We start from the raw sequence: 27,072 nt of genomic DNA on the forward strand, positions 1-27,072 counted from the left end.
AAAGGCCAAGTAACATATAAAGGCAAACCAATCAGAATCATACCTGACTTCTCAATGGAAACTCTGAAAGCCAGAAGGTCTATGGATAGATACCATACAAGCACTAAGGGAGCATGGATGTCAACCCAGACTACTGTACCTAGCAAAACTTTCAATCACTATAGATGGAGAAAACAAGATATTCCATGACAAAAACAGATTTAAACAATACATATCCACAAATCCAGCACTACAGAAGGTTCTGGAAGGAAAACTCCAACCCAAGGAACATAACTACATGCACAAAAACACAGGCAATAGATAATCTAATTTTGCCAAACACAAAAAGAAGCAGGAGGGCAAAATCCACACACAATGACACCACCAACAATAAATCCAAAACAAACAAGAACCAACGAACAATGGACATTAATATCCCTCAATGTCAATGGTCTTAACTTACCCATAAAAAGATATAGGCGAAAAGAATGGATACAAAGACAGAATCCATCCTTCTGCTGTATACAAGAAACACACCTCAACTTCAAAGACAGGCGATACCTCAAAATAAAAGGATGGGAAAAGATTTTCCAATCAAATGGGCTCAAGAAACAAGCTGGTGTAGCAATCCTAATATCTAACAAATTAGACCTTAAACTAAAATCAATCAAAGGAGATGAAGAAGGGCATTTCATACTCATCACAGGAAAAGTCCATCAAGATGAAATCTCAATCCTGATCATCTATGCCCCAAATACGAAGGCACCCACATTTGCAAAAGAAACATTACTAAAGCTCAAACCACACATAAAACCACAAACACGTATAGTAAGAGACTTCAACACCCCCCTTATGCCACTAGACAGGACCACCAGACAGAAACTTAACAAAGAAACAAAGGATCTGAAAGAAGTTATGACCCAGCTGGGGTTAATGGATATCTATAGAACATTCCATCCAAACTCAAAAGAATATACCTTCTTCTCAGCATCACATGGCACCTTCTCTAAAATTGACCACATAATAGGCAGCAAAGCAAACCTCCATAGTTACAAAAGAATTGAAATAACCCCCTGTATCTTATCAGATCACCAAGCATTAAAGCTAGAATTCAACAGCAATACGAATGGTAGGAAACCTACAAACTCTTGGTAAATAAATACAATCCAATTGCACCATTTCTGGGTTGAGGAAGAAATAAAAAAATAATTTAAGACTTCCTAGAATTTAATGAGAATGTAGACACAACATACCCAAACTTACGGGACACTCTGAAAGCAGTGCTAAGAGGAAAGTTCATAACACTAAGTGCCCAATGAAGAAACTGGAGAAAAGTCACTTAAGAGAATGGACAGAACAACTGAAAGCACTAGAGCAAAAAAGAAGCAAACTCACCAAGGAGGAGTAGATGCCAGGAAATAATCAACCTAAAAGCTGAAATCAATAAAGTAGAAACTAGGAATACATTACAAAAAAATCAATGAAACAAAGAGTTGGTTCTTTGAGAAGATCAACAAGATAGACAAACCTCTAGCCAAAATAACCAAAAGGCAGAGAGAGAGCATGCTAATTAACAATATCAGAAATGAAAAGGGGGATATAACAACGGACACTGAGGAAATCCAGAGAATCTTCAGGTCATACTTTGAAAACCTGTACTCCACAAAATTCAAAAGTCTAAAGGAAATGGACAGTTTTCTGGATAAATATCACTTACCAAAATTAAACCAAGATCAGATAAACAGTTTAAATCTACCCATAACCCCTAATGAACTAGAAGCAGTCATCAAAAGTCTCCCAACCAAAAAAAGCCCAGGGCCAGATGGCTTCTGTGCAGAATTCTACCAGAAATTCAAACAAGAGCTGATACTAGTACTCCTCAAACTGTTCCGCACAATAGAAGCAGATGGGATATTGCCAAACTCTTTCTACGAGGCTACAATCACTTTGATACCCAAGCCACACAAAGATAGGACTAAGAAAGAGGACTACAGACCGATATCCCTCATGAACATCGATGCTAAAATACTCAATAAAATATTGGCGAACCGAATCCAAGAACATATCAGAAAAATCATCCACCATGATCAAGCAGGCTTCATCCCAGGGATGCAAGGATGGTTCAACATACAAAAATCCATCAATGTAATCCACCATATAAACAAACTGAAAAAGAAAAACCACATGATCATCTCACTAGATGCTGAAAAAGCCTTTGACAAAATCCAACATCCCTTCATGATAAAGATCTTGGAGAGAACAGGAATAACAGGAACATATCTAAACATGATAAATGCAATATACACCAAACCAATAGCCAACATCAAACTAAATGGAGAGAAACTCAAAGCTTTTCCTCTAAAATCAGGAACAAGACAAGGCTGTCCACTCTCTCCATACCTTTTCAATATTGTACTTGAAGTTCTAGCTAGAGCAGTAAGACAAGAAAAGGGGATCAAAGGGATACAAATTGGAAAGGAACAGGTCAAACTTTCACTATTTACAGATGACATGATCGTCTACATTAGTGACCCGAAAAACTCTACCAGGGAACTCCTACAGCTGATAAACACATTCAGCAAGGTAGCAGAATACAAAATTAACTCAAAAAAAAAAAAATCTGTAGCCCTACTGTATACAGATGATAAACCCAATGAGAAAGAAATCATGGAAACATCACCTTTCACAATATCCACAAGCAACATAAAATATCTGGGGGTAACACTAACCAAAAAAGTGAAAGACCTGTACAATAAGAACTTTGAGACTTTAAAGAAAGAAATTAAAGAAGATACCAGAAAATGGAAAGATCTCCCATGCTCTTGGATAGGTAGAATTAACATAGTAAAAATGGCAATCCTGCCAAAAGCAATCTACAGATTCAATGCAATCCCCATCAAAATCCCAACACAGTTTTTCACAGACATTGAAAGAACAATACTCAACTTTATATGGAAAAATAAAAAACCCAGGATAGCCAAAACAACTCTTTACAATAAAGGATCTTCTGGAGGCATCACCATCCCTGAATTCAAGCTCTACTGTAGAGCCATAGTTCTGTAAACAGCTTGGTATTGGCACAAAAATAGACTGATAGACCAATGGAATCGAATTAAAGACCCAGATATTAACCCACGCACCAACGAACACCTTATTTTTGACAAAGGTGCTAAATCTATACATGTGAAACAAGCTTGTTCCCTAATTTGAATTAATAAAAAAAAGTTGTACTTCAGAATTAAAATAAAAAAAAAGAATGAGTTTAATCAATAGGGCTGGAGACATGGTTCAGCAGTTTAAAGCATGTACTGCTCTTCCAGAGAACCAGAGTTCAGCTCCCAGCACCCTTGTCAGGTGGCTGACAACCAACTTTAACTCCACCCTCAAAAGATCTGACAGGGTCTTCAGGTCACTGATGGTATTGCAATCATGTGTAACTCCTCCTTCACATATACATAATTACAAATAAAAAAATTTTAAAGAATTAATTTAGCCAAAGGTATGAATACTAAGATGTATGAATACTGAAGAAACTGAAGACATGAATGATTGAAAGCTATCCCATGTCTTTGAATTAGAAGACTACTATGAAGATGTCCACACTACCTAGGGCCATCTACAGAATCAATGCAATTACCACCAAGGTTACAAAGGTGTTTTTCACAGTTAAAAAAGCTGAACTGTGTACAGAGCCACAGAAGATGCCAAACAGCCAAACCAATCTTTAAGAAAAGGAAGAAAGATGGAGAAATCACATCAACTGACTTCAAAATACACTACTGGCGGGGCGTTCGTGGTGCACGCTTTTAATCCCAGCACTAGGGAGGCAGAGGCAGGCAGAGCTCTGTGATTTCGATGCCAGTCTGGTCTCCAGAGTGAGTGCCAGGATAGGCTCCAAATCTACACAGAGAAACCCTGTCTCAAAAAAATAAAAAATATAAAATAAAATAAAATAAAATAAAAAATACACTACAAGGCTATAGTAATCAAAGCAGGATGATAATGGCATAGAGGATAATTAGGCCAATTACACAAAATATGGCCGATGTACAATATATGCTTGTATGAAAATGTCCTCATGCAATTCAACATCATGTTCAATGAAAACTGAAAACCAAGGAACCCTTCACATACTTGATTTTTGAAAGACAGATGTCAAGAACACACTGTGGAAAGGATAGAGACTCCTTAGTACATGGAACTGGGACAACTGCATACCCATATGTAGAACAAGGAAATTAAATCCTCATCTCATTGGAAACTAAAAGAAGGATGGGAAGTTTAACTGTAAGACCTAAACCCACAAAAACTATTAGAAAAAAAGTGGGCCTGGACAAGAGTTCTCAGATATGATTCTAAAGGCACAGGGAACCAAACCAAAAAACAAAGTGATAGGATTATATCCAACTCAAGAGCTCTGTGTATTAAAGGGAACAACTGATAAGTGGAGAAATAATCTATAGAACAGGAGCAAATATTTACAAATCATGTTTCTTACAAGTGATAAATATCCAAGGCAGATGAGGAATTCAACAAATCAGTAACCAGAACACAAGTAACTTCATTAAAAAATGAGAAGAGGCAGTAGAGAGATGGATTGGCAGTGAAAAAAATCACTTACTGTTCTCCCAGAGGGACCCAATTTTAATTTCCAGCACCCACATCAGGTGGCTCACAACTGCCTGTATTTCCTGCTCCAGGGGATCCAATGCCCTTCTCTGACCTCAGCAGGCACCTGGACTCACATGCACAAAACCACACAGGTTCATACACACATAATTAACAATGAAATAAATCTTTAAAAAGTAAGCATGGAGGACCACCTAACGGCATTCACACAGTTGTACTGCTCTTCCTTTAGGAGAGTAAAACCAAAGCACACCCCACTGTATTCTGAACATAGGTAAACATGACAGCACACACCACAAACATTTCAAATGGTGACACTGGAAATGATTATTTTAGCTCTCCCTATAGCCAACCAGTACAACCAATTAATGAAAACAATCTGTTTTCCAAGACATCTGATAATTGAGTCTTGTTTGGAAACTCATTGTTCATTTCAGTTTCAAGTTCATTGACTTCAAATTCGGATGCCTATGTTCACTACGTTGTCCTCAGAGATGTGAGACTACAAACGGTTAATTCAGTCACCACCAATCTGAAATATCACACAGATTCCACACTAGTTGTGTAACCCACAATTCTCAGGGAACTCTGGGCTGATCAAATCAGCTGGCAGAAACAGGAAGCAATCCATTATTTTTACAAATGGTCCTTTACTGTGACCCATGTTAAAACAAAACTGTATGCAGCAAGGAAAACTAAACACACACGAGCAACCACAGAGTTGTATTTGGTTGATCTATATCGAAACAAATTGAGAATTAAAGTGCACTCTGAAATCATGGGAATGGACCAAAGTAAGAAGGAAGTTCTAATATTTGCTCTGAATGCCCCACTGCCTCACAAAAACACAAGACCATAGACCGTTTGTCACCACCAGTACTTGGTAGATGACACAGGCCTGTTCTGCCTGTGGAGAACAATTAACTACATGAGGGATCAGGAAGGTTGAGCTGGGGGAAGAACAAAGAAGGAGAGCAAAGAAAGAGATACCTTAATAGAGGGAGCCATTATGGGTTTAACAAGAAACCTGGCAGTAGGAAAATCTCCAGGGAGCCACCAGAATGGCCCCAATTAAGATTCTAAGAAATAGTGGAGAGGCTACCTTAAATGCCCTCCCTCATTAATGAGACTGATGACTGCCTTAAATGCCATCACAGAGCCTTCACCCAGAAGCAGAGATTCACAGATAAGCACTAAGCCGAAACTCCTGGAATCCAGTAGTAGAGAGGGAGGAGTGATGAGCAAAGGGGTCAAGACCATGCTGGGGAAATCCACAGAAAAAGCTGACCTGAGCAAGTGGGAGCTCATGAACCCCTGACAGCTGGGGAACCAACATAGGTTTGATCCCTGAACATGGGTATTAGTGGGGTTTGGGGCAGTTTATAAGGCCACTGCAGTGGAACCAGTATTTATCCCTAGTGCATGAATGGGCTGTGGGAACCCATTCCCTATGAAGAAATACTCTCCCAGCCTAGATACATAGGGGAGGGCCTAGGTCCTGCCCCAATGATGTGACAGACTTATGATCCCCATGGGAAGCCTCCCTAAGGAGTGTATTGGTACATAAAATAAGATTGCTTTTAACTTACATAAAAATTAATTTAAAAAAGAAATTCTGTATAAAATGGCAATCAACACATAGATTACATCCATTACTTAATACAGACAAAAAATGAACTACCATAAAGACTGCAATTAACTCAATGCTCATGAAAACAATGAAATGAAAATACTAAAGATTAGTGGCTATACTACTATAGATGATGGGATTTGTAGATTCATCACATAATTATTTTGTTTGTGAAAATGTCAAGCACCTTGATTTTTATATTTATGATTTTTTTTAAATCTTCATAATAAAAATGTAAAATTATCAATGAAGAAAAGTTTTTTATTTATTCCTTGCCCTCTACAATTGCATATAGTGATATTAGCTGAGATGGTTTACAAATATGCCTGTTTATTTAGTTTTGAAGCAGGGTCTCAATCTATAGCTCAGGTTACCTGGAACTCACTAGGTCAGCCTCACATTAACAGGGTTCCTCTTGCCTTAGAGCCCTAACATTCTCAAGTGTTGTAATGAAGTCAGCCATCTGTTACACAGGATACAATCACTTTTGTGTAAGGAGGGAAATTAGGCATTGGCTGAGGGAATTTAAGGTAGATTCATAACTAGATTGAGAAGACCATACTGTAATCTCTGTATTCAGGGTGTTGAGGCAGGAGGGTCGCTGTGAGTGTGAGACCAAGCTGAGCTATGATGGGGGAAGTCCTTCTGTGCATATGTTCATCTTTTTTTTATTTTTTTTATTTTTTTGGTTTTCAAGACAAGGTTTCTCTGTGGCTTTGGAGGCTGTCCTGGAACTAGCTCTTGTAAACAGGCTGGTCTCGAACTCACAGAGATCCACCTGCCTCTGCCTCCCTAGTGCTGGGAATTAAGGCGTGGGCCACCACTGCCCGGCGCATATGTCTGTCTTATTGGTTGATAAATAAAGCACTGTTGGCCAATAGGAAAGCAAAATAGGTGGGGCTAACAGTTGAGGAGGATTCTGGGAAATGGAGTAGAGACTGCTGTTGCCATGTGATCCCAAGAAGATAGGACCCTAAGTCTTTATAAAATAGATAGATTAATGGTTATGGTTGATAATTAAGACTAAGCTATCAAATGAGAAATCCTAGTCATTGGCCAGCAGTACTGTAATTAATATAAGACTCTGTGTGTTATTTCAGGGCCTAATGTGGCAAGTGGAACTCAGGCAGCTGGCAGAAAGAGTTACCATTACCAAAAAGCTATATAGTGAGTTCTAGGCAGCCTGGATGTTAGATTAAGACTCTGTCTTAAAAAAAAAAAAAAAAAAAACAAAGACCAACCATATTCAGCACTATGCTATCTCATTGAAATACACAGTAAGCTAACATTGCAGGAAAGAGAAAAAGAAACTTCTTTTGTTAATTGCTAATTTTATTTTTTTCTTTTATTTTCTTGAGACATGATTTCTTTGTGTAGCTCTAACTGTCCTGAAACTTGCACTTTAGACCAGGTTGGTCTCAAACACACATGGATTCTCCTGTCTTTGCCTTCCAAGTTCTGGGATTAAAAGTGTGGGCCTCCAATGCCCAGTGCTAATTTTACTTTTTTTTATTATGAAACATTTCAAAACCTCAAAAATTCTGAAGACAAAATTTAAGGTATTGGATGTTTTTAGAAACAAACATGATTCCTTCCAGACAAGATCTCCTAAGCTAATTGGGAGCATGGGGGAGGGGAGAGGGATTTAGAGAAAGAGAAGGGGAGAAGACGAGGGGAGAGGAAGACATGAGGGAACAGGAAGATCTGGTCAGGGGAAGAATAGAGAAGACCAAGAAAATAGATACCATTTTAGAGGGAGCCATTATAGGTTTAAAGAGGATTCTAACACTAGAGAAATGAACAGAGACCTACAAGGTTGACCCCGACTAACAACCTAAGCAATAATCGAGAGGCTACCTCAAATGCCCTTCCCCAATAACAAGATTGATGACTACCTTATATGCCATCCTAGAGCCTTCATCCAGTAGCTGAGGGAAGCAAATGCAGACTCCCACAGCTAAAAGATGAGCTGAACTCTGAAATCAAGTGGCAGAGAAGAAGGAATGATGAGCAAACGGGTCAAGTCAGGCAGAGGAAACCCACAGAAACAGCTGACCTGAAGAAAGGGGAGCTCATGGACCCCAGACTGATAGCTGGGAAACCAGCATAGGACTGTTCCAGACCCCCTGAAGGAGGAGGTCAGTTTGGAGGTCTGGACAATCTATGGAACCACTGGTAGTGGATTAGTATTTACCCCTAGTACACAAATGGACTTTGGGAGCCCTCTCCACATAGAGGGATACTCTCTCAGCCTAGACACACTGTGGCGGGACTAGAACCTGCTCCAAATGATATGACAGACTTTGAAGATCCCCCATGGAAGGCCTCGCCCTCCCTGGGGAGCAGAAAGGGGTTGGGACAGGAGTTCAGTGGAGGGTGGGGGGGGGGAACCTGAGAGTGACATGTAAAAGAAGCTTCTTTCTAATTTAAATTAAAAAAAAAAAGAGAAAAAAATGATTCCTTCCGAGCCTGAAAGTGGCATCACTACATTAGTAAATGCTACATGTGCTCAGCCAGCAGTCATTTCTCCTGTCCTATCTGTCATTTTAAGCACAGCTCACCAAGCATGGGCAGGATGAGGGAAGCTCTCCACACCTGACAGTGTATACTGAGAACTGTGAGCTGAGAAACCCTGGATGAAGAATATTAGAAAGAGTACTGAGACACACATGAAGAATGTTCTATTATGAACCCCATTTCACTTGCTTGCAGCTTTCCAAAAAATTAGCCTTTTGTGGTGAAATTTTCCATGCTTAGTTTCAGCCCAAAGGTGATTATTTTTGCAAAGTTTGAGAAAAATGTATTAAATAGTTTTTGAGTTAAGAAAAGATGAAAAAGACCACATAAACTTTCCACTTTGAAAGCAGTTTTGGGATTTGCAAAAATATTCAGATAGCTAACAATGGCTGAATTTGAAAAGTTGAAATTTTCCATGTGTCCAGTTTTCAATGAAGTAGTCTGAGAGCTTCAGAGAAGAAAACATGTGTGCACAACATAGTGACATTCATACTGAATATGGCAAGCTTGTTCAGTTAGTAAGGCACGTGCTGCCCAGCCTGATGACCCAAGTTCTATCCCTGAGACCCACGCAGTGCAAGGAGTGTATCCATCCCAGGCTGCCTTTTGACCTCCACATGTGTGCAGTACTGGCATGTGAAACCACACACATTTGCATACTGAGGCACACAAAATAAATTAAAATGTAAAAATATTAAAAAAAAACAAATATATGCCAAGTCAGAGTATAGTTAAGTCACTGGAAACACAGCAGTATAGCATATTCAATACAAGCTTTCTCCAGAATAGATTACTGTTTTCTAACACAGAAGTCTTTCCCAAGGCAGAGTATTTATGGTTGAATATCTGATCTCTGTGTTTTAACACACCAGGATTCACTAGTGAGTCACATGGAAACACGTGCCAAATGACTGCACTGCTTCTGTAGAATTCAGTATCCTGTACTGTGCTGTCCCATAGGCCCCATCTCAATTCTACAAGTCTGATCCTGTGTTTAGTTCAAGTTTTGCCCTTAGCCATGCCTCAATACCATCTTCTTTTACCTTCTGCACCGATAACATTCACACACGCTCCGACCCCTCCAGATTCTCCCCAAACTCCCTGCAGAGCAAACATCCACCCACTTCCTATTAACCCTCCCCTTATGTGCCTGAAGAACTCAAGTACTGAAGAAACAGCAGTAAACAGCTGAGTTAAGTAAAAGGAGCTGGAGAGACGGCTTAGTGGTTAAAAGTGCTAGCAGCTCTTGAAGAAGCCCTGGATTTGACTTTCAGCAGAGGTGGCAGCTCACAAGGGACTGTCACTGCAGTCCCAGCAGATACAACGCCTCTTCTGGTCTCCCCTAACACTACAGGCATGTGATAACACAGATGCACGTGCAGGCAAAACACCCACATGCATACAAATGGGAAAAATTTTTTTAAAAGAAATATGTTCCCTTGACCAGTTCCTTATTTCCTAATTGGATTTTTCTCCTCATTGGTCGACTTCTAGATCAATATCTACCACTCCAAATTCCATTTCTTTCTTCTCTTATTTCACTAACAATGTACTCTCCAGGGTAAACTTCAACTGTTAATTCCAGCAATGGGATGCTTTCCACCTCCTCTTATTAGCCAGTATCAGGTTGGTTCAGCTATCTGTTACTGTAGAATACCACTCTGTCTCAGGACCTTGCAGGTGAGGAATTCAAGCAGGACTCAGCTAGGTGGCTATGTGGCTCCTGTATCTGCTGGGCCACTGATGGTCTAAAAGGCTGCTTGCCAAGTGCCTCAGGACCCTCTCATGTGCACAGCCAGGCAATGCCAAGGTAGCTAGACCTTTAATATGGCAGCTGCCTACTGAGCTGGAGGAAACAGAAGGTCCCAGACCACGGAGGTCTGTACTTGGAAGTGCCAGAACCTCAACCCCAAGTCACTGCACTGACTTGCTGGAAGTAGGTCAGGTGCCCAGCCTAAATAGAAAGGGGAGAGGAAATCAATTCCATTTCTTGAGGAATGAATGACAGGGAGCCAGGGCTCTTCAATCCTCAATATCACTGTACATTTCCTGACCTCCTTTCTCTTCTCAAAGCTTCTGTGCTACACTAGTCTGGATGAATTGTTTTCAAAACTTTTACCTTAACTCACAATTAGATATACATTCCAGATGTAATCTGAGAAAGCAGCACACACTTGTAAAATGAGAAACAAATGTCTCACAATAAATACCAATATTACAATATAAATACACGCTGTTCTATTTTTTAAAGTGCTGTTTTATCATTCATAAAGGCATTTCTCTCTGGAAAGCATTAGACATCCCAGCCTCATGGGCCAAACCCTGGTCATGTGACTTGCCCTGGACTGTGAGAAGTAGTATCATCTCTAGAAAGACACTTTAAAATGCAGCCCCACACACCTCTATCCTCTCCATGATGACAGAACATGTCAGACAGCAGATACTCCATCAGTTAGAATTCCAGAGTAAGACTGTTCAGAAAAACGACATAGGGACAACCTATCCTCAGAGGATTTGTGTTACAATCAGGAAACAAGACTTTTGCTCAGGCTTGTGCCCTGTGCCTATGCAACTGTGGTACAGCCTAGAGCCTTACCCATCCACACTGACAACCCACTGCACATCACAAGGTGCACCTATAGACTGTGGGTGACACTCTGGGACACAGCTTTATTTTTTGCATCTTTCTCTCTGTTTTCCTTTTATACCAAATGGAACAATTCCTCCAGTGTACACACATCTATGCCCTCTTTATTTTAATCTCCACTGGGAATTATATTCTGTATACTGCACTTAGTGTTGCTCACTGGGACTAAGAAACAGGCCCATCACCTGCGTGTTTGCCTTTTACTGTACTTTCTTTTCTGTTTCATTTCCTTCACTGAGAAATGACGTCACTGGATGTCTGACATGAATGATCCCTCAGTGGCTTCTAGCCAACCTATATTTGTCTGTCCCCACTACTAGCCCAAGAGCTAACATCTGACAACCTCTTTAGATTAGACTACAACCCAAGTGGACATTTTGCCTGCTATTACTGTCTTCAGAGGCCCAGGGACAAAAGCAAGTTCCTTCTTTTCTACAGTGTTTCACTGCACAGCGTGCATAGTGACTCCTACTTTCTATCTCATGAAAAGAATACTTCTAGAAGCCTATCCATATATCCTGTCCATGGAGAAGAGCTCTGTTTAGAAACTTTGGCCAACAAAGCTGGTTTTGATCTTCTGGAATGGAAGAAGGTTCTACTCTCAACACAGTTCTTCTCTCCTTCACTTGTGATTAGCAGACCTAGGGACAGGGTTCTGGCGACAGCTGGTACAATACACAACTCATTGTCTCTTCCCTCCCTGTGTTAGCCTAACTACAAAACAGAACACAGCACAGCTACATGCAGTTCTAACTGCCTGCCTGCCCAAGCATGCTGTAAATCACAGAGGTGAAGCTGGTTTAAAGGAAGACACTTATGCTGTTCAGAAAAACCCAGCTGTCAGTTACCATGCAATTTCCCCATGGAATTCGAAATAACATAAGACAAATTTGTTCTCCTACTTCCCAAAGGATATTATCACCAAATAGGAAATTACTTGACGTCAGCAGACAATGCCATCCATAGACTGGGCAGGTCCTAAACTTGACTTCATGGAGATGACCAATTGGAAGGCACCTTCATAACATGCAGAGGGCTGATGCTGAGAAAGCAGGGTCTAGGTAATAGGGAAAGATTGCTACTCACAACTGCTAGAGCACCTGCAAGCTCTCCAGCCCTTTAGATGACATCAGTGCAGTCATGCACACTGTGGGCCCACACCCAAAGGCTGAAGGCCATCAGACCCCTCCCTAGACCCTCTCTATAAACACAGAGAACAGAAGGGCATCCCACTTCAAGATTCAGAGGAGGCTGAATCCTGACCAGACCCCTTTCTCTTACATCATCTGTATAAAATGAAGATGGCTGTTAATTAAGCTCATCTCAGCTCTAAGATCCTATGGATCTAAAAACAGTTATGTTTATGATGACAAGTCAGGGCAGCCACTACTTATCAGTCTTCCAATTAACTTTTTTTTTTTTTTCCCCGAGACAGGGTTTCTCTGTGTACTTTGGGGTCTATCCTGGCACTCGCTCTGGAGACCAGGCGGGCCTGCCTCTGCCTTTTGAGTGCTGGGATTAAGCGCCCGGCTAGTTCATTTATTTTTATACATCAAACTTGATTAGAAAAATTTAATTCCAGATTTTAAAAGAAGCAATTATTTTGCACTGTATGAAACTACAGATCATATAGTATATCTGGCATTATGCAATAAGTCTCTTCAAATGATTTAAGAATAAAGTTGTCAATAATTTCACAAAAATATTGCAGAGACTGAACCAAAGCAAACCAAACAAACCAGCTAGTCCACTGTAAATGTGCCCTCAAACTCTTATGGGAGTCAAAAATTCCAGTAAAAATAACAGAGCAGATGGAAACACAAGTTTCTTATTATCACACTTCATATGCTATAAAACATAACAGCTAATTTATTTTTGGCAAAATGATTAGGATTGCAACACTCTGGCTTCCACAAACTCATTTGATTGTCAAGTGCATCTCAAATGGAGCATGTCATATGAACTTCAGGCATGCAGGCACTGTGTTGTCTTAGAGACAGTGAAATTTCAACAAGTCAGCATGGATCACACCACCAGATTAACAGGCCCAGGTGTTTAATGCGGGACGTAGTGAGTGGTGGGGAATTCCAACAATGCAGATAATTGAAACCAGATAAAGCTTTCTTTAAAGATTTATTTACTTGTATGAGTATTTTGCCTTCCTGCATGTATGTATGTATGTATACCATGCACACGACTGGTGCCTGCAAAGGTCAGAAGGTACCACATCCCTGGATCTAGAGTTACAGATGGTGGAAGCTACCTTGTGGGTTCTGAGAATTGGACCCAAATCCTCTGCAAGAGCTACAAGCATCCTTAACTGCTGAACCATTTCTCTAGCCTCAGATAAAGCCCCTGAATAATGAAAACACAACAGTGCAGAGACGGTTCCCTTCCCTCCTCAAAGGTGCCTCACATGTACAGTCACACATTCTTCTCTATTATAGACACTTGTGTCTGTGTGCCTCTTCTTCTGCATGTATGTGGTATAAACATGTGTGTATATGTGTATGTATGTGTGTGCATGTGTATGCATGTGCATGTGGAGGGGAGGGCAAACGTTGATGCTGGTGTCTTTCTCAACTGTGTTCCATCTTAGGTTTGAGACACTGTCATTGAGTCTGGAGCTCACTGATTTGTTGAGGTTGGTGGGATAGCAAGCTCCAGCAATCTACCTTCTCTGCTCCCGTAGAACTGGTGTTACAGGGGGCTTTTATGTAGGTACAGGAGATCCAAACTTGGCTTCTCAAGTCTGTGCAGCAGAGACTTTACTCACTGAGCCATCTCTCCAGCTCCATTAGAGAAGAGGAAATACAGTTTCACAGCTCTCTGAAACTCTACAAATGCATTTTGTTAAGCTCATGGTTCTCACTCTCCCGTCCAGCTCTTTCCATCCTTTCCCACTCCCCATCTTAATTCAAGTGTCCACAGGAGACGGCAATCCTGGGAAGATACTAGATTACTACCTAGTGAAACCTCTGCAGTCTGGAACCTAGTTAAGCTGTGATCACATTTCTGCCCAGAAACTGAGATGCTAAATACATACCATTTTACACTAGTCTGGGGAATTTGATATTCATAACAGTAGTTAACCAAATCATTGAGACAAGCCTAGTGTTATTGCCACAACAACAATAATAGGTAATACCTGCCTAGAACTTTAAAATCCCAGACAACACTCTGAATATTTTGCATAATTCCTCACAAAATCCTTGAAGAACACATAATTATTTCCAATTTGTTGATGGGAAAACTGAGGCCAGGGACTCAATGATTTGTCCAAGTTCACGTAAACAAAAAAAATGACAAAACATATTTGAGCCTAAGTGACTAGTGAGAGCTGGAGCCCACAGGGACTGTGTGACTATAAGCTTACATGTAGGTAGGGTGGGAATTAGAAAGATGGTGGCCAAATATAGTGAGAGAGGAATCTCAAGGACAGAAAAGAGGTTGGAAGTCACCCTAAGGCTGGCATCAAAGGGAAAGCTTTGTTTTGAATAAAATGTCTTATCTAGGGAAGTAAAACCACAACTGAGTAGAATAGGAATTCAGTGAATAGAGTATAATCTTCAATTTATTGAGTTCACATTTAGACATAAAAATACATTTTCTTATATCCAAGAGGAGAAAATTAAAATCAAATTGGTTTTAAAAACAGGAAGACTATAGTTTTACTCTTTCCAAGTGCTGGTTTGAGCGCTGAATGTAGCAAGCTGGCAGGAAAGGAGTCGAATTCCTAGTGGGATCCAAGACCTGGCTAGAGACATTTTCTCACATGGAGTGAAAGAGTTCATGGACAGGGCTTCAGTGAAGGGATATCGCTTCCTCTTGCTAAGCTGTCTCATCCATGAGACTCTAGGCTATTAGCTCAGAAACATGTGGTGTCCCCTGGGGTGTCCTCGAGATGCACAAAAGTGGTTTTGTACACATGCGTGCCAAATGAAGACATAAATTAAGATATAAAGTATCTTGTAAATTGTACCCACTCTATGGGTCATTTCATGATATGTGAGTTAAAGCACACATTTAAGGCTCTTAAAGAGTTCCCTCCTTTTTGGGGTCACTTTAACTTGGACTCTGTGACTACAATGCCCCACTATGTGTCCAGTTGTATGAGGCTGTGGGTGCAGCTCAGTGGAAGAGTGCTTGCCTATCATGCACTGGGCCCTGAATCCATCCCCAGCATCATAACTACAAACAAAAAGACAGACAAACAAAGAAAGTATTTGTGAATGAAAACATGTATCTGTGTCTCAAAAGGGCCAGCAAACTACAGAACAGAAAAGAATAGAAACTTATGATCACTTAGCATGTTTGATGACAAGGACACATCCTTTTGCTTCTTGAAAGAGACAGGAAAATTTTCTTATTTCAATTTTTGGGAGATGTATGTATTTTTACTTAATTTTATGGGTGTTTTGTCTACATGTATATCAGTGCACCATCTGCATGCAGTGTCTGTGGAGGCCAGAGAGGGCATAGAATCCTAGAGCTGCACTTACAGGAGGTTGAGAACCACCATGGGTGCTGGGACTTAGATTTGGCTCCTCTAGAAGAGCAGTCAGTGCTCTCAACCACTGAGCCATCTCTCCAGTCCACTGATACTGTCAAAACACTCTTTCAATAAAGACAGAGTTCACTCCATGTCACTATCAGTAACTACTTTTAAACATGGTTTCATAAAAGAGAGCAACTCAAACATAACTCTAGAACTCCAGAGAAACCTAGATTCAAAGACATTCATTTGGAGAAATCTCTATCTCTCCCACTATTATTCATGGAACATTATGGGAATTTCTTAGGCACAGGTCTTTGGAAATAAAGACACAAAGAAAGAGGCAGGCACCATGCCCTCCTCCCCCTGTTACACAAAAAAGCAAAGGAAACAGGAGGGCTTTTGCAAGTGCACAATCAGCTACCCATAGTCATCTTCTAAGGCATACTCACGGGCAGCTCAGGGACATGCTTCATGAGCCGAAGAGCAATATAGCTGCCTATGGAATGGCCAATGAGTATCAGCTTCACATCCTTTGGCACGTGAGCTCTGAGAAAGGCTAGTTTGTGTTCTATTTGACCATTTAGACCATAGACGTCCTCAATTTCCTGAGCATTTGTCTCTAAAATCGAAAATATGAACATACTTCAATAAGTAAACAAGCTTATTCAAGTAGAAACAGTACCTACAAAAAATGCCCAGGTTCAAAGCAGTAACTTAGCGAGTTAAGCCTGACCATTTGTCCTAAGCCTGTAACACACTAGCTGTGGTATTAGACACTTACATTACAGAAACCCACCCTTACCATAGAAGGGGATAGCAGCATTATCTGAAACATCACAGCTCATGGGTATTATGGGAAGACTGTTAGCTGTACACCTATGAAGTAGGAGGCAGAGATTCAAATTCGGGTCTGTTCTCAAAGCCCACAAATGTTCAACTATTCCACGAACTCCTGTTAGTTCAGGCCAGTCATTCTCGAACTTGATCATGTAACAAATACCTGGGAAGGTCTGCTGAAAAATAGCTGGGCCCTGACTCCAGCGTTCGTGACATAGTAAGTCTGGGTAGAGGTCCTAGAGTTTTCTTCTCTAAGTTTCCAGGAGATGCAGCCCTGCTGAGTCTAGGGTTACACACTGGGAACCACTGGGTTAAGCTGACTCACATCCAGTGAACTAAGAAAACACACAATACTGCTTGACTATGTTGAATAATCTGTGTATAAAGAACTTAAAGAATTAAGTAGAAACTTCAATGTTAACTCATACAGTTGTGACCTGAAATAGGCTTTCCTGTCCCAACTCTTTTTCTAGCCTCTTCAAGACCTAACTAAAAACTACACTTGCTAAAGCTCACTGACCCAGAAACACAAACATGGTATGTACTCACTTATAAGTGGACATTAGCTGTTAAGTAAAGGAAAATCATGCTACAATTCACAGACTCATAAAGGTCAAGTAACAAGGAGGGCTGTGGGGGGATGAGGGGGTGGGACACAGGCAAGGATCTCCCTGGGAAGGGGAAATAGAATAGATCCTGCAGGTGGACTAGGGGCAGGTAAGGATGGGAATAGGAAGGATAAGGTCAGGTAGGGTGATGGAGGGAGAGAATATGGGGAGATATGACAAGCTGGAGGGCATTCGGGGACAAGATGGAAACCTAATGCAGTGGAAACTCCTTGGAATCTACAATGTTTCCCCTAGCAAGGGCTCCTGGTAATGGAGGATCTGTAGCCTGAACCATCTATCTTCTGTAAGCATTCAAGGCTTTCAGTGGTGGGACTGGGACACCAACTCAGTCATAAAACCTTTATCCTATAATCTATCCTGCTTGCAAGGTGTGTTGGAGCATGGTGTCTCGGAACTTGTGGAACTGGCCAACCAGTGACTAGAATGACTTAATTTGAGGCCCATGACGAGACAGGGAGCCCATGTCTGGCACTGTCTGGATGACCAAGAACCAGAGGCTGAACAGCCCAGAAATCTTGGGTAGAACTGTACAGGGCAGACAGGAAAAAAAAAAAAAAAAGCATTGAAATGATCCCTATTGACATGCTTCTATATTCATAGACCAGTGCCAAGTCTAGTCATCACCACACAGGCTGCCTGTGGCAGCTGGTCAGAGTGAATGCAGAGATTCACAGTCAAACATTAGGTGGAGAGAGCCTAGGTTGGGAGTCTCTATCAGTTCCTTCCCCTTGGAGCTCAAGGAACCTTGCAGAAGAGAAGGCACAGGTGAGCATCTCTATTTAATTCTCCTGCAATACTACATAGCATTGCCTAGTTGTTCATAAATCCTTGGGGATGATAAATGGCCCTTTTTGATCCCTCCATCAGAGTCTGTTGGCCCTCTTTGCTAAGGCCTCTAGATGGCACTGTTCTCATTAGGTAGCAAAGAGCTCAGTCTAATTGCTAAGTCAGTAACACATTAGTAAGTCTAGAATCAATCCAAACAATAAACACTCAGGTAAAGTTATAAATAAACAAACATCAATTTAAAACAGAAAATAAACACATTTCCTAGAAATTCTGACTCACAACACACACCTCTCACTGGTTTGGGGCACTAGTGTGTAGCAGGGAAAAATCCATGGCCAAGCATTTCAAGGGTTAAGGATCAGCAGCACAAACACTGCTGGCAACTGTTAGAAATACAGATTCTCGGTGGTGTCCTGCATCTACCAATCAGTGACTCAGGGCTGGCCACTTATTGTAGTAACAGACAAACTATCTCTAAAATTAGACAAATGTGGCACCTGAGGTCTAAAACCACAAACAGAGGTGATTACTTATGAAATATGAATACTAATAGGCTTTCTAGAAACATGAAGAACACTTTACTATCAATCAAAACAAGTTCAAAAGGACATACCATCTGGTCCTGCAAGAATCTTATCTTTGGGAGCCATGGCAAACCCAGCATGAGAGATCATCCAGACTGGGAAGCGGCCTTTCGTCAAGGAATACAAGGTCTTTGAAAACGGCAAGTAAAAGGGTGAAAAGCCTGGGTTACCTAAGAAGAGAAAGACTTTGGATTAGAAAGACAACAGACCCAAGCAAGGTAATGGACAGACCAAAAACAGTGGCTCTGGGTTTTCTCACAGCATTCTCCACAAATTCAATAACATTTAGGTCATAAGAAAGATCATCAAGCCACAAACCAAAGTATAGAAGTATCTTTTTAAATCACTTTCATGTGACTTCCCATTGTTACCAGAATAAAGCCTCAAACCACTAATACATCTCTATGGCATTTCAAGATCTGACCACAACAGTTATTAAGCTGTACAAAAACTAAAACTCAAACAAAACAACAATAACAACAAACAAACAAAAAAACAGGCCAGTTAATCAATGTTAGGATCTTAGGAAACAGTGTTATCTTGCCATCTGAAGTATTTGTTGTGTATTTGTATTTGTGTGTGTGTGTGTGTGTGTGTGTGTGTGTGTGTGTGTGTGTGTATAAAATCAATCACTGATGGCCATATACACTACAAGTGATTTTTCTCGTGTGTATACAGAAGACATTTTTGACAGAATAATCAGTGAAACCCCATTTCAAAAAACCAAAATTAATTAATTAATTAAACAAAAAAGGGGGGATTATTGGCTCTGAATTCCAAGGAAAAATTATTTCCAAGCTAGAAGTCTAAGATAATGACTCCTTTTTTTCCTCCTTTTTCGGTGGTAGGATCAAACCCAGGGCCTTGCACATACTTAGCACACCATGCCACACCCCCAGCCTTATAAAACTTTCTGATGCGCTGAATTATTTACAAGACCACTTCCTCTGCACTTCTCAGGAAATAACTCGACGTGCTTCATCAAGAGCAAGAGAGTATCAAGAGTGCAGCACAGGATTGAGGAAGCCTGGCACAGAAAACAAGAATTCAAAGGAGGGCAGCCAAGGAGAAGCCCAGAGCATGGTCAGTGCAGACAAGGTACAAAGGACAGCACATTCTGGGGCCACAGCCTCAAGAGTAAGAAACCATCCTCCAATGTGGCCTGGGTACTGCTTTTCACTTTTAGAGACATGTTGGGATCTCTATCCTGCCTGCCACCCCCGAATAATCAATCAAAGGCTTAACATTATTTATAAATGCTTGGCCAATGGCTCAGGCTTATTATTAGCTACCTCTGACATTTAAAATAACCCGTGTTATTTATCCATGCTTTGCCACGTGCGTCAGGGCTTGGTTCCTCGTTTTCTGCATGTTTTGCTTCATCAGTTCTGTTGAGCACCTCTCAGACTCCGCCTTTCCTCTCCTGTATCTCTCCCTGGGTTTCCCACCTCCCTCTATCCTACCTTGAAATAGGCCAAAGCACCTTGATTTATCAGCCAATGAGAGCAACACATATTCACAGCATACAAAAGACATCCATGTAGCAGAGAAAATTAAGGAGGGAGATACACACATTACCTCAGTGAAAACAAGCAAAGATGAAAAAGGAAGGAAAGCCATCAAAATACACTACAGGTTGCACAAGATACAATACAATCACTATGCAGTACCACTTAATGCCAGAAAAAGCACTAAACATTGATCTGATTAAAACCTGAAAAAATACAAAAGGATGGGAAAGGAGAGAGGGAAAATATACTCATTATCTAGGAGGAAATGAACAGATGACACCTAATAGTCAGAATAATAAACAGAAATGTAAATAATTTAGAAATGTGATAGAACATACATTAACATAAATGGGCTTAATTTAAGTTACGGAGCTAGTTAGGAACAAGCCTAAGCTTTCATAATTAATAAGAAGTCTCTGGGTCATTATTTGGGAGCGGGCTGGAGGGACAGAAAAAGACTCATTACACCCCTCAATAAATGAAACACAAGACCAAAAAGAAATGTGATGAACTAAACGCCAAGAGCATACCAATGTTAAAAGTGTTTCTGAGGATTTCTTGGAACTAAAAAAGCTAATTCTAAAGATCAGTTAAATGAGGTTTCTTTTCCCTCTTAATAAATAATAAAATAAAATACTATGAAGGCAAATGAAGAAAAGGCAAATGGTACCCTGGATAAGAAACAATAAGCAAGGATGAGTCCTAGCTGTGAAGGTGTTTTACAACAAGAGAACACAAAGGACAAGCACACGGAGGCACAGGACACAGACTCAGCTGCAGAAGAATCTGCTTTCTGTAAAGATAGTGTTGCAGACTGGAAGAGCAAAGACAGCACTGCCAATACAATGAGTCTGATGGTCTGAATCACTTAATGACCATCTAAGGAGAGAGGGGAGAACAGACATTACCCAGTCTGAAGGATTCACAACAAGACAGTGAAAACACATAGCACACAGAGCTGTTTTTAAAACCTTAAAGGAAAAGAGGATTTTGACCAGTTTCATAATGATGAACATTTCTGCACAACCAAATAAATGCAGAAATGTCAAAGACTCACCAACAGGGAGTCTTGCCATGTGTGCCAAGAAGAACACAATCTCAAAGTTTATTGCTTTCAACCAACCAGATATCTCTGACAATGACAGAGAAAAGTCACAATTGACCAGGAAGAAAACCCCAGAATAAAACTCGATATTAAGCAAATAATCATCTTAAAATAAGGTGGAATAAAGTTGTTGAAAATTTAAACTTTGCGCCAGGTGGTGGTGGCACACACCTTTAGTCCCAGCACTTGGGAGGCAGAGGCAGGCAGATCTCTTTGAGTTCAAGGTCAGCCTGGTCTACAGAGCGAGTTCCACAACAGGCTACAAAGCTACACAGAGAAACTCTGTCTGGAAAAAACCAAAAACACAAGCAAAAAAAAACCCTTAAGATTTGATAAAGATATAAATACAAAAACAATTACAAGAGAAATTACAAAACTGCCCATGTGGTACAAGGCATCTCTGTATAATAGTGAATATGAATGATATCAATGTAAAGAAAAAGCCACACACCCTCAGTAGTAACAATGGGTGTTACCAGTTATAATTTAATTTCCCTCCAGTTCTCCATATTTTGCCAACAGTAATTCTGAAATCAGAGGCTTTGAGTGTCTGTGACTTTTACACTTACCTGGAATAATGAAGATAAGCAGTTTTGGCTTGGTGGCACTTTGTTCATCAAAGAGGTTAGTCCAGGGCCCACATTTTATAATCTGGGTTTCAACTCCACCACAGAGAAAGAATTCCTCATGCACAGGGATTTCTTCCTGAACTTTTGAGTCCATCTCTAAATAAAAAGGTAAAGGGTGGTGAGAAACAAAATAAAGAGGGAGTGAAGGCAGGAGTGGTGGTGCACAGATGCACCCAGGAGGCAGAGGTATGAGTTCAAGGGTTAGCCTCTTCAGCTACATAGAGTTAGAGGCTAAGGTGGATTACAGAAGACACTGCCTCAACCTCCCCCATCCTATCCCCCACAACAGGCAGTAAAATATAAGACCTTGAAATAAAAATGGCAATGAAGAATAAGAAGGGGGCATTTCAAAAACACTCAGAAGAGAATGCCACAGGGCATGTCAAAGACACGAGACTATTCAGCTGTGTGCATTAAAAGATTGAGAGGGATGGTCACACCAACCACAAGGGGTTTCCTGAGAAACAAGGAGTCACACAGTCAGGAAGGAAAAGGCTAGAATGGAGCAGGAGTCAAAGACAGACTAGCATTCCTCCTGTGGCTGCCTCCAGTTGGAAGCCACAGTGCTCCTGGATGGCTTCTCCCTCCCCCAGTCTGGAGTTCCCTGATAGCTCAGTGCCTCACCTGAGACGGGCCCTCAACACCGTCAACCTTCACCTGGCAATGGCTGGAGGGGGGGGGGAGAAGCTCAGCTCTCCCAGGATGGAAAAACCACTGAGTTCCTTTATACTCGTTCTAGTCACTCTCTTCTGTCCGAATTCTGTAAGCACACTGTCTTGCATAATGGAAGCACTATGCCATTGATTTATGAAAGAATAGACAGAGAATACCCAGGACATGAGGCAGCAAGTATGCATGAGTCTCTGAATAACTTCACACATACAAACTGGTGGGCCTGAGACCTTTAAATAACCCCCACCCCGACGCTTTTGCCCTCCCTGCCAATGGCACCAGATCTCAACACTTCAAGACTCAGTCCTTCTAGCCCCTTCATGCCAGCCTGCCCCTCCCCACCCTCCAGACTATCCTGTCCTGTCGTCAGCACCCACCGCTTCTCTGCTATCACCCTGGTCACTATGTTATCTTCAATTACTTCCGGAATGCCTCCCTGCTGCTGTCCGTGACCCACTCTCATCACTGCATTCACAGCTCTGACCTTGGTCTTTGGAATGGTTTTCTTTGTCAGCGGAGGCCATGTTGAGTTCTTGGTGGAGGAGGCTTGAGAGGCAGCTGGAAGCTTCCCCTGTAGGCTCTCCCTAGCTTGCACTTCTCTTCCCCTGTGCTGTTCAGCCTGTGAAATCCCCCAGATGCAGCTGCTTTCCAATCACAGAGGATTTTGTCACCAAAAGATGCAGAGCAAAAACTGGAGCTATTTTTCACTGGTAGAACTGAGAACTCCTGGCACAGTGATTAGAGGCCAAGTATGTTGTTAAACATCAAGAAAGACCCAGTCCAAAAGGTCAAGGATGCTCAGAATGGAAAACACTGCTCTAGTGCTGGGTGTCTCCAGAGTGCATCTTACACCAGCAATGGGCTGGCCACTGTACTTTATCTAAGTGCTCCTCACACAGTACCTGCAGCACTGGGGCAATACCCCAAATGGCCACTCCTCATTCCCTCTGCTAGACAGCTGTTCTCCACGGTGGCCCCGAACTGTCTCAAGCTGTACACATGCACTCTGGCTACACCTGATGTGGGTGTTGAGGATTTGAACCCAGATCCTCATGGTTACATAGGACACACACTCATTTCCCCTGCCCAGAGTCTTTTCCACAGTGAACATTGGTTAGGAAGCCAGCTAAGCTATAAACTTACTGCAAGCACTCAATGTCTTTCCCCAGGCAGACCACCTCAGTTAAGACAAATTCAACACTGGTTAGGATGCAGTGTAATGGGAAATTCCACACATCTGGAAATTATCTGACAGCGTGGACCAATACCTACAAAAGGCAACCACTTTGCCTCATTTTGTGGAACTAATTCTAAAATAAACAAAAAAAATCACACAAACATGTTCATAACACTGACACAAGGAGTATGTTTATAAAAGCCAAAGTGCTGAAGAACCCAAGTGGTCATTAACTGAGTTAAGCAAATTGTGACAGAGCATTGTACAGTCAATCATATAACGGCTCATCATTAGGGAGTAATAAACTACAGTTCTGATCACACCAGCCCCATCAAGAAAGCTTTGCTAATTTCCTTTAACTTTCCCTTTTCCCCATAAAATTTCTATGATTTCACTTGTCTTGTTTTAGGATCTGTTATCCCTTCATTCCCTTTGTTTATGCCTATATTACTTTTACTGTCAATTTTGTGAATTTAGGTAGGAAGAAGAAATAAACACAAGTATTTAAATATTTACATTTAACCAAAAGTCTTAATTTATTTTTCTTAAGCAAGGATGCTTACAAAAATGAAAAACCTTTAAGATGTGGGAACTACTCCTGAAACAAAATACACTGACTAAATCAGTCTCTCACCCTTTTATGCAGACTGATTTTAATTAACTAATAAATGTCACTATAGCCTCACCTCTAAAACTATCATAACACAGTAAGTACATTTGTGAAAGTTTTCTGACATTTACAATGAAATAGGATGGAAGTTTTCGCAAAATGTTAAATTAGGGCACTGACTTCAAAGCCACTGGCTGGCCAACTTTACACTTTTACTAGAGGGAAATTCAGTCATTAAACACATCTGACTCTCAACTACTTAATTCCAAGTAAAAGACACCTTGGACGTTTGATTAACCTCAAGATTTATGAGAGTTCAAGTAGATAAGAAACTCAAGCACAGTCTTTAAAAATTGGAAGACAAAAACCACAACTACAATTCTAAGACACTTCAAGCAAAACAGACCTGGACAGAGAAGCGCGGAGTTCACACTCGTGTTCCCAGGGCAGCTTTCACTTCCCTTCCTCTTACGTCTTATTCTCAATGAGCAGTGAGAAGGAAAGAAAATCTTACCTAAGAGCGTGTAGGAATTCAGTTCTGCAAGTGACAGATTAACAAAACAGGTTATGACACTTATAAGGTGTTGAAGGGTGGCAACTCCACCCTTGGCCTCAGCCTATGAGCAGGCCTGGACGATATCAATTTAATAAGCACCAAGAGTTGGGCTTGATGACAACCAAGTGTGACTATGACGTGGGCAACTTACCCAAACCTGTTTTTCTAAATGCAGGTGTTAATCTATATTAAGAATGTTTGAATTTTATATAGCAACATATTTTTCCCAATTTAATCTTACACAAAACTAGGCAATATGTAAAACAGAGAACAAGTATTTGATCAGTATAAATCTCAGAAGATCAAACCTACAATATTTTCATTATATTTATTATAATAATTATAATGCATATGTATAAACTATTTATATTGCACAAGGCCAATGAGAACGATAAAGCTAAGATGCTGAACAAAAATATTCAAAGTAGAGTTGTATGTGTATCTTATTTGGCTTTAGCATCCCAATGTCTGCTGTTTATTTTAGCAACCCAGAATTCCCACAATCATGTAGGAACTGGCAATGACAACTTTTAAAAAGCTTGAGTCAGAATGTGTTTTCAGTCACATCAAAAAGACAGCAGGGGAGTTGTTCAGATTTTCCCTTTTTCTTTTGGTACGTGTATGTCCTCGCCTGTTGGGTGTATGAATGGAGGACAGAGCTCAACTTTTTAAGTACTGCTTTGTACCTTTACCTACTGCACCCAGGGACCTTAATTTTTTCAGACAGCAAGCTCTCAGGACCCATGTGTCCCCTCCCACTCTCCCTGTGCCAGATCACAATAGAACTCTTAAATGAGTACTCAAGATTCAAACTCACATCTTTCTGCTTGCACAGCAAGCACTTTACCCCCGAGCCATCCTCCACTCTGCAGGAGTTAAATTACCAACAATGTCTAATAATAACTTGTGTCACTTACTACACACATCAGGCGTCTAAGAAGCTTGTAAGACTTCCTCAAAAGCCAGTCTTCATGTGAATCATCAAACACATGGACCAATTATCATCTCACCATGAATCACAGCAGAACATACACTTTGTATGTCTGATTCTTGAATGAAAATTAATTCATGTGGCTCCTGAGCACCAGTGTTTAACCTATAGGGGATATTTGGCAACTGGACATGCACAGATTGACTTCTGAGGTTCGTGGCAGACACAACAAGTTTGTAATTCATATGGAAAGACAATATGAGAAGGAAATATGAAAAATAGCAGAAGCTTTATTTCAAACACTAACATGCTGGTTAAACCACAGAAGAGAGACTAGCAGTTGGTTTTGATTAGAGAGGGTTTTTTTGTTTTTTATTTTTTTGGGGGGGTTGTTTTGTTTTGTTTTACGTGGTGCTGGAAATTGAACCCAAGGCCTTGTACATGTTACACATGTGTTCTATTATTTAACAATATTACCAGCCATTCGAGATTTGTTTTAAGTTTAAATTGCAGTGAATCTGATTTTGCAATAGCAGACCAGCTTGCTCTAAAAAAACTTCCACTGATGACAATTAAAAAAGCCAGGAAAAAGTTTTTTCTGCCTGGTAAAAAAACAAAATCAGTAACTACCAAAAGAATTATCCAAGAATGTGTAACAAATTTCTACAAGAGGAAAAACCAAATGTGATATCTGAGTGAGAAGAAAGCAGTGAATAGATTTAAAATATAACATAAAAATATGGAATACAAAGCCTGCCGGCAGGCTTCCTCCACTATCTCTGTTCCCCCAGACCCAATGCCTCAAGCCATCCATCCCTAGAGCTGCAACAAAACACCAGCTGCAGCCTCCCTTTCCCCTGCCCACATCTCCTATGGATCCCACAGACCATTCTCTCCTGGCTTCCCTTTCCTGACTCATGCTATATTCCAGTACCCAAAGCAAACAGATGCCCCCTGCTCAACTGCAGGTCATGCTTGCCAAAAAACCAGGTAGACTGGCCAAAGACCTTCTCTACTTCTCTGTTCCCGAAGCCCCAATCCCTCAATCACCTCCCTAGCTCTGCAACAGCTCACCAGCTGAGGGCTCCCTTCCTGCTGCAGCAGCCCATGTCTCCTGATCCCAGGCACAATCCCTTCAGACC

At 40.9% G+C, this 27,072-nt stretch overlaps 1 protein-coding gene across 5 annotated transcripts in view; it reads right to left on the reverse strand.

The window, feature by feature from the left end:
* Positions 1-27,072, reverse strand: part of Ldah (lipid droplet associated hydrolase) — a 54,837-nt gene that overhangs the window by 23,636 nt on the left and 4,129 nt on the right. For 3 of the 5 annotated variants that reach the window (XR_003486965.2, XM_027424604.2, XM_035447641.1), the window contains exons 2-4: positions 21,925-22,080; positions 18,769-18,909; positions 16,350-16,519 (exon numbers count right to left, since the gene is read on the reverse strand). Coding sequence is in view for 4 of the 5 variants with exons in the window: in XM_027424604.2 (XP_027280405.1) it covers positions 16,350-16,519; positions 18,769-18,909; positions 21,925-22,078 (465 nt within the window). In the remaining variant the exon portion in view is untranslated. Of the gene's footprint in view, positions 1-16,349; positions 16,520-18,768; positions 18,910-21,924; positions 22,081-24,849; positions 24,976-27,072 lie in introns of those variants that run through there. The other 2 variants (XM_027424606.2, XM_027424605.2) reach the window with 2 other exon arrangements.

Source organism: Cricetulus griseus, chromosome 7 (assembly GCF_003668045.3).
Source record: "Cricetulus griseus strain 17A/GY chromosome 7, alternate assembly CriGri-PICRH-1.0, whole genome shotgun sequence".
NCBI lineage: Eukaryota > Metazoa > Chordata > Mammalia > Rodentia > Cricetidae > Cricetulus > Cricetulus griseus.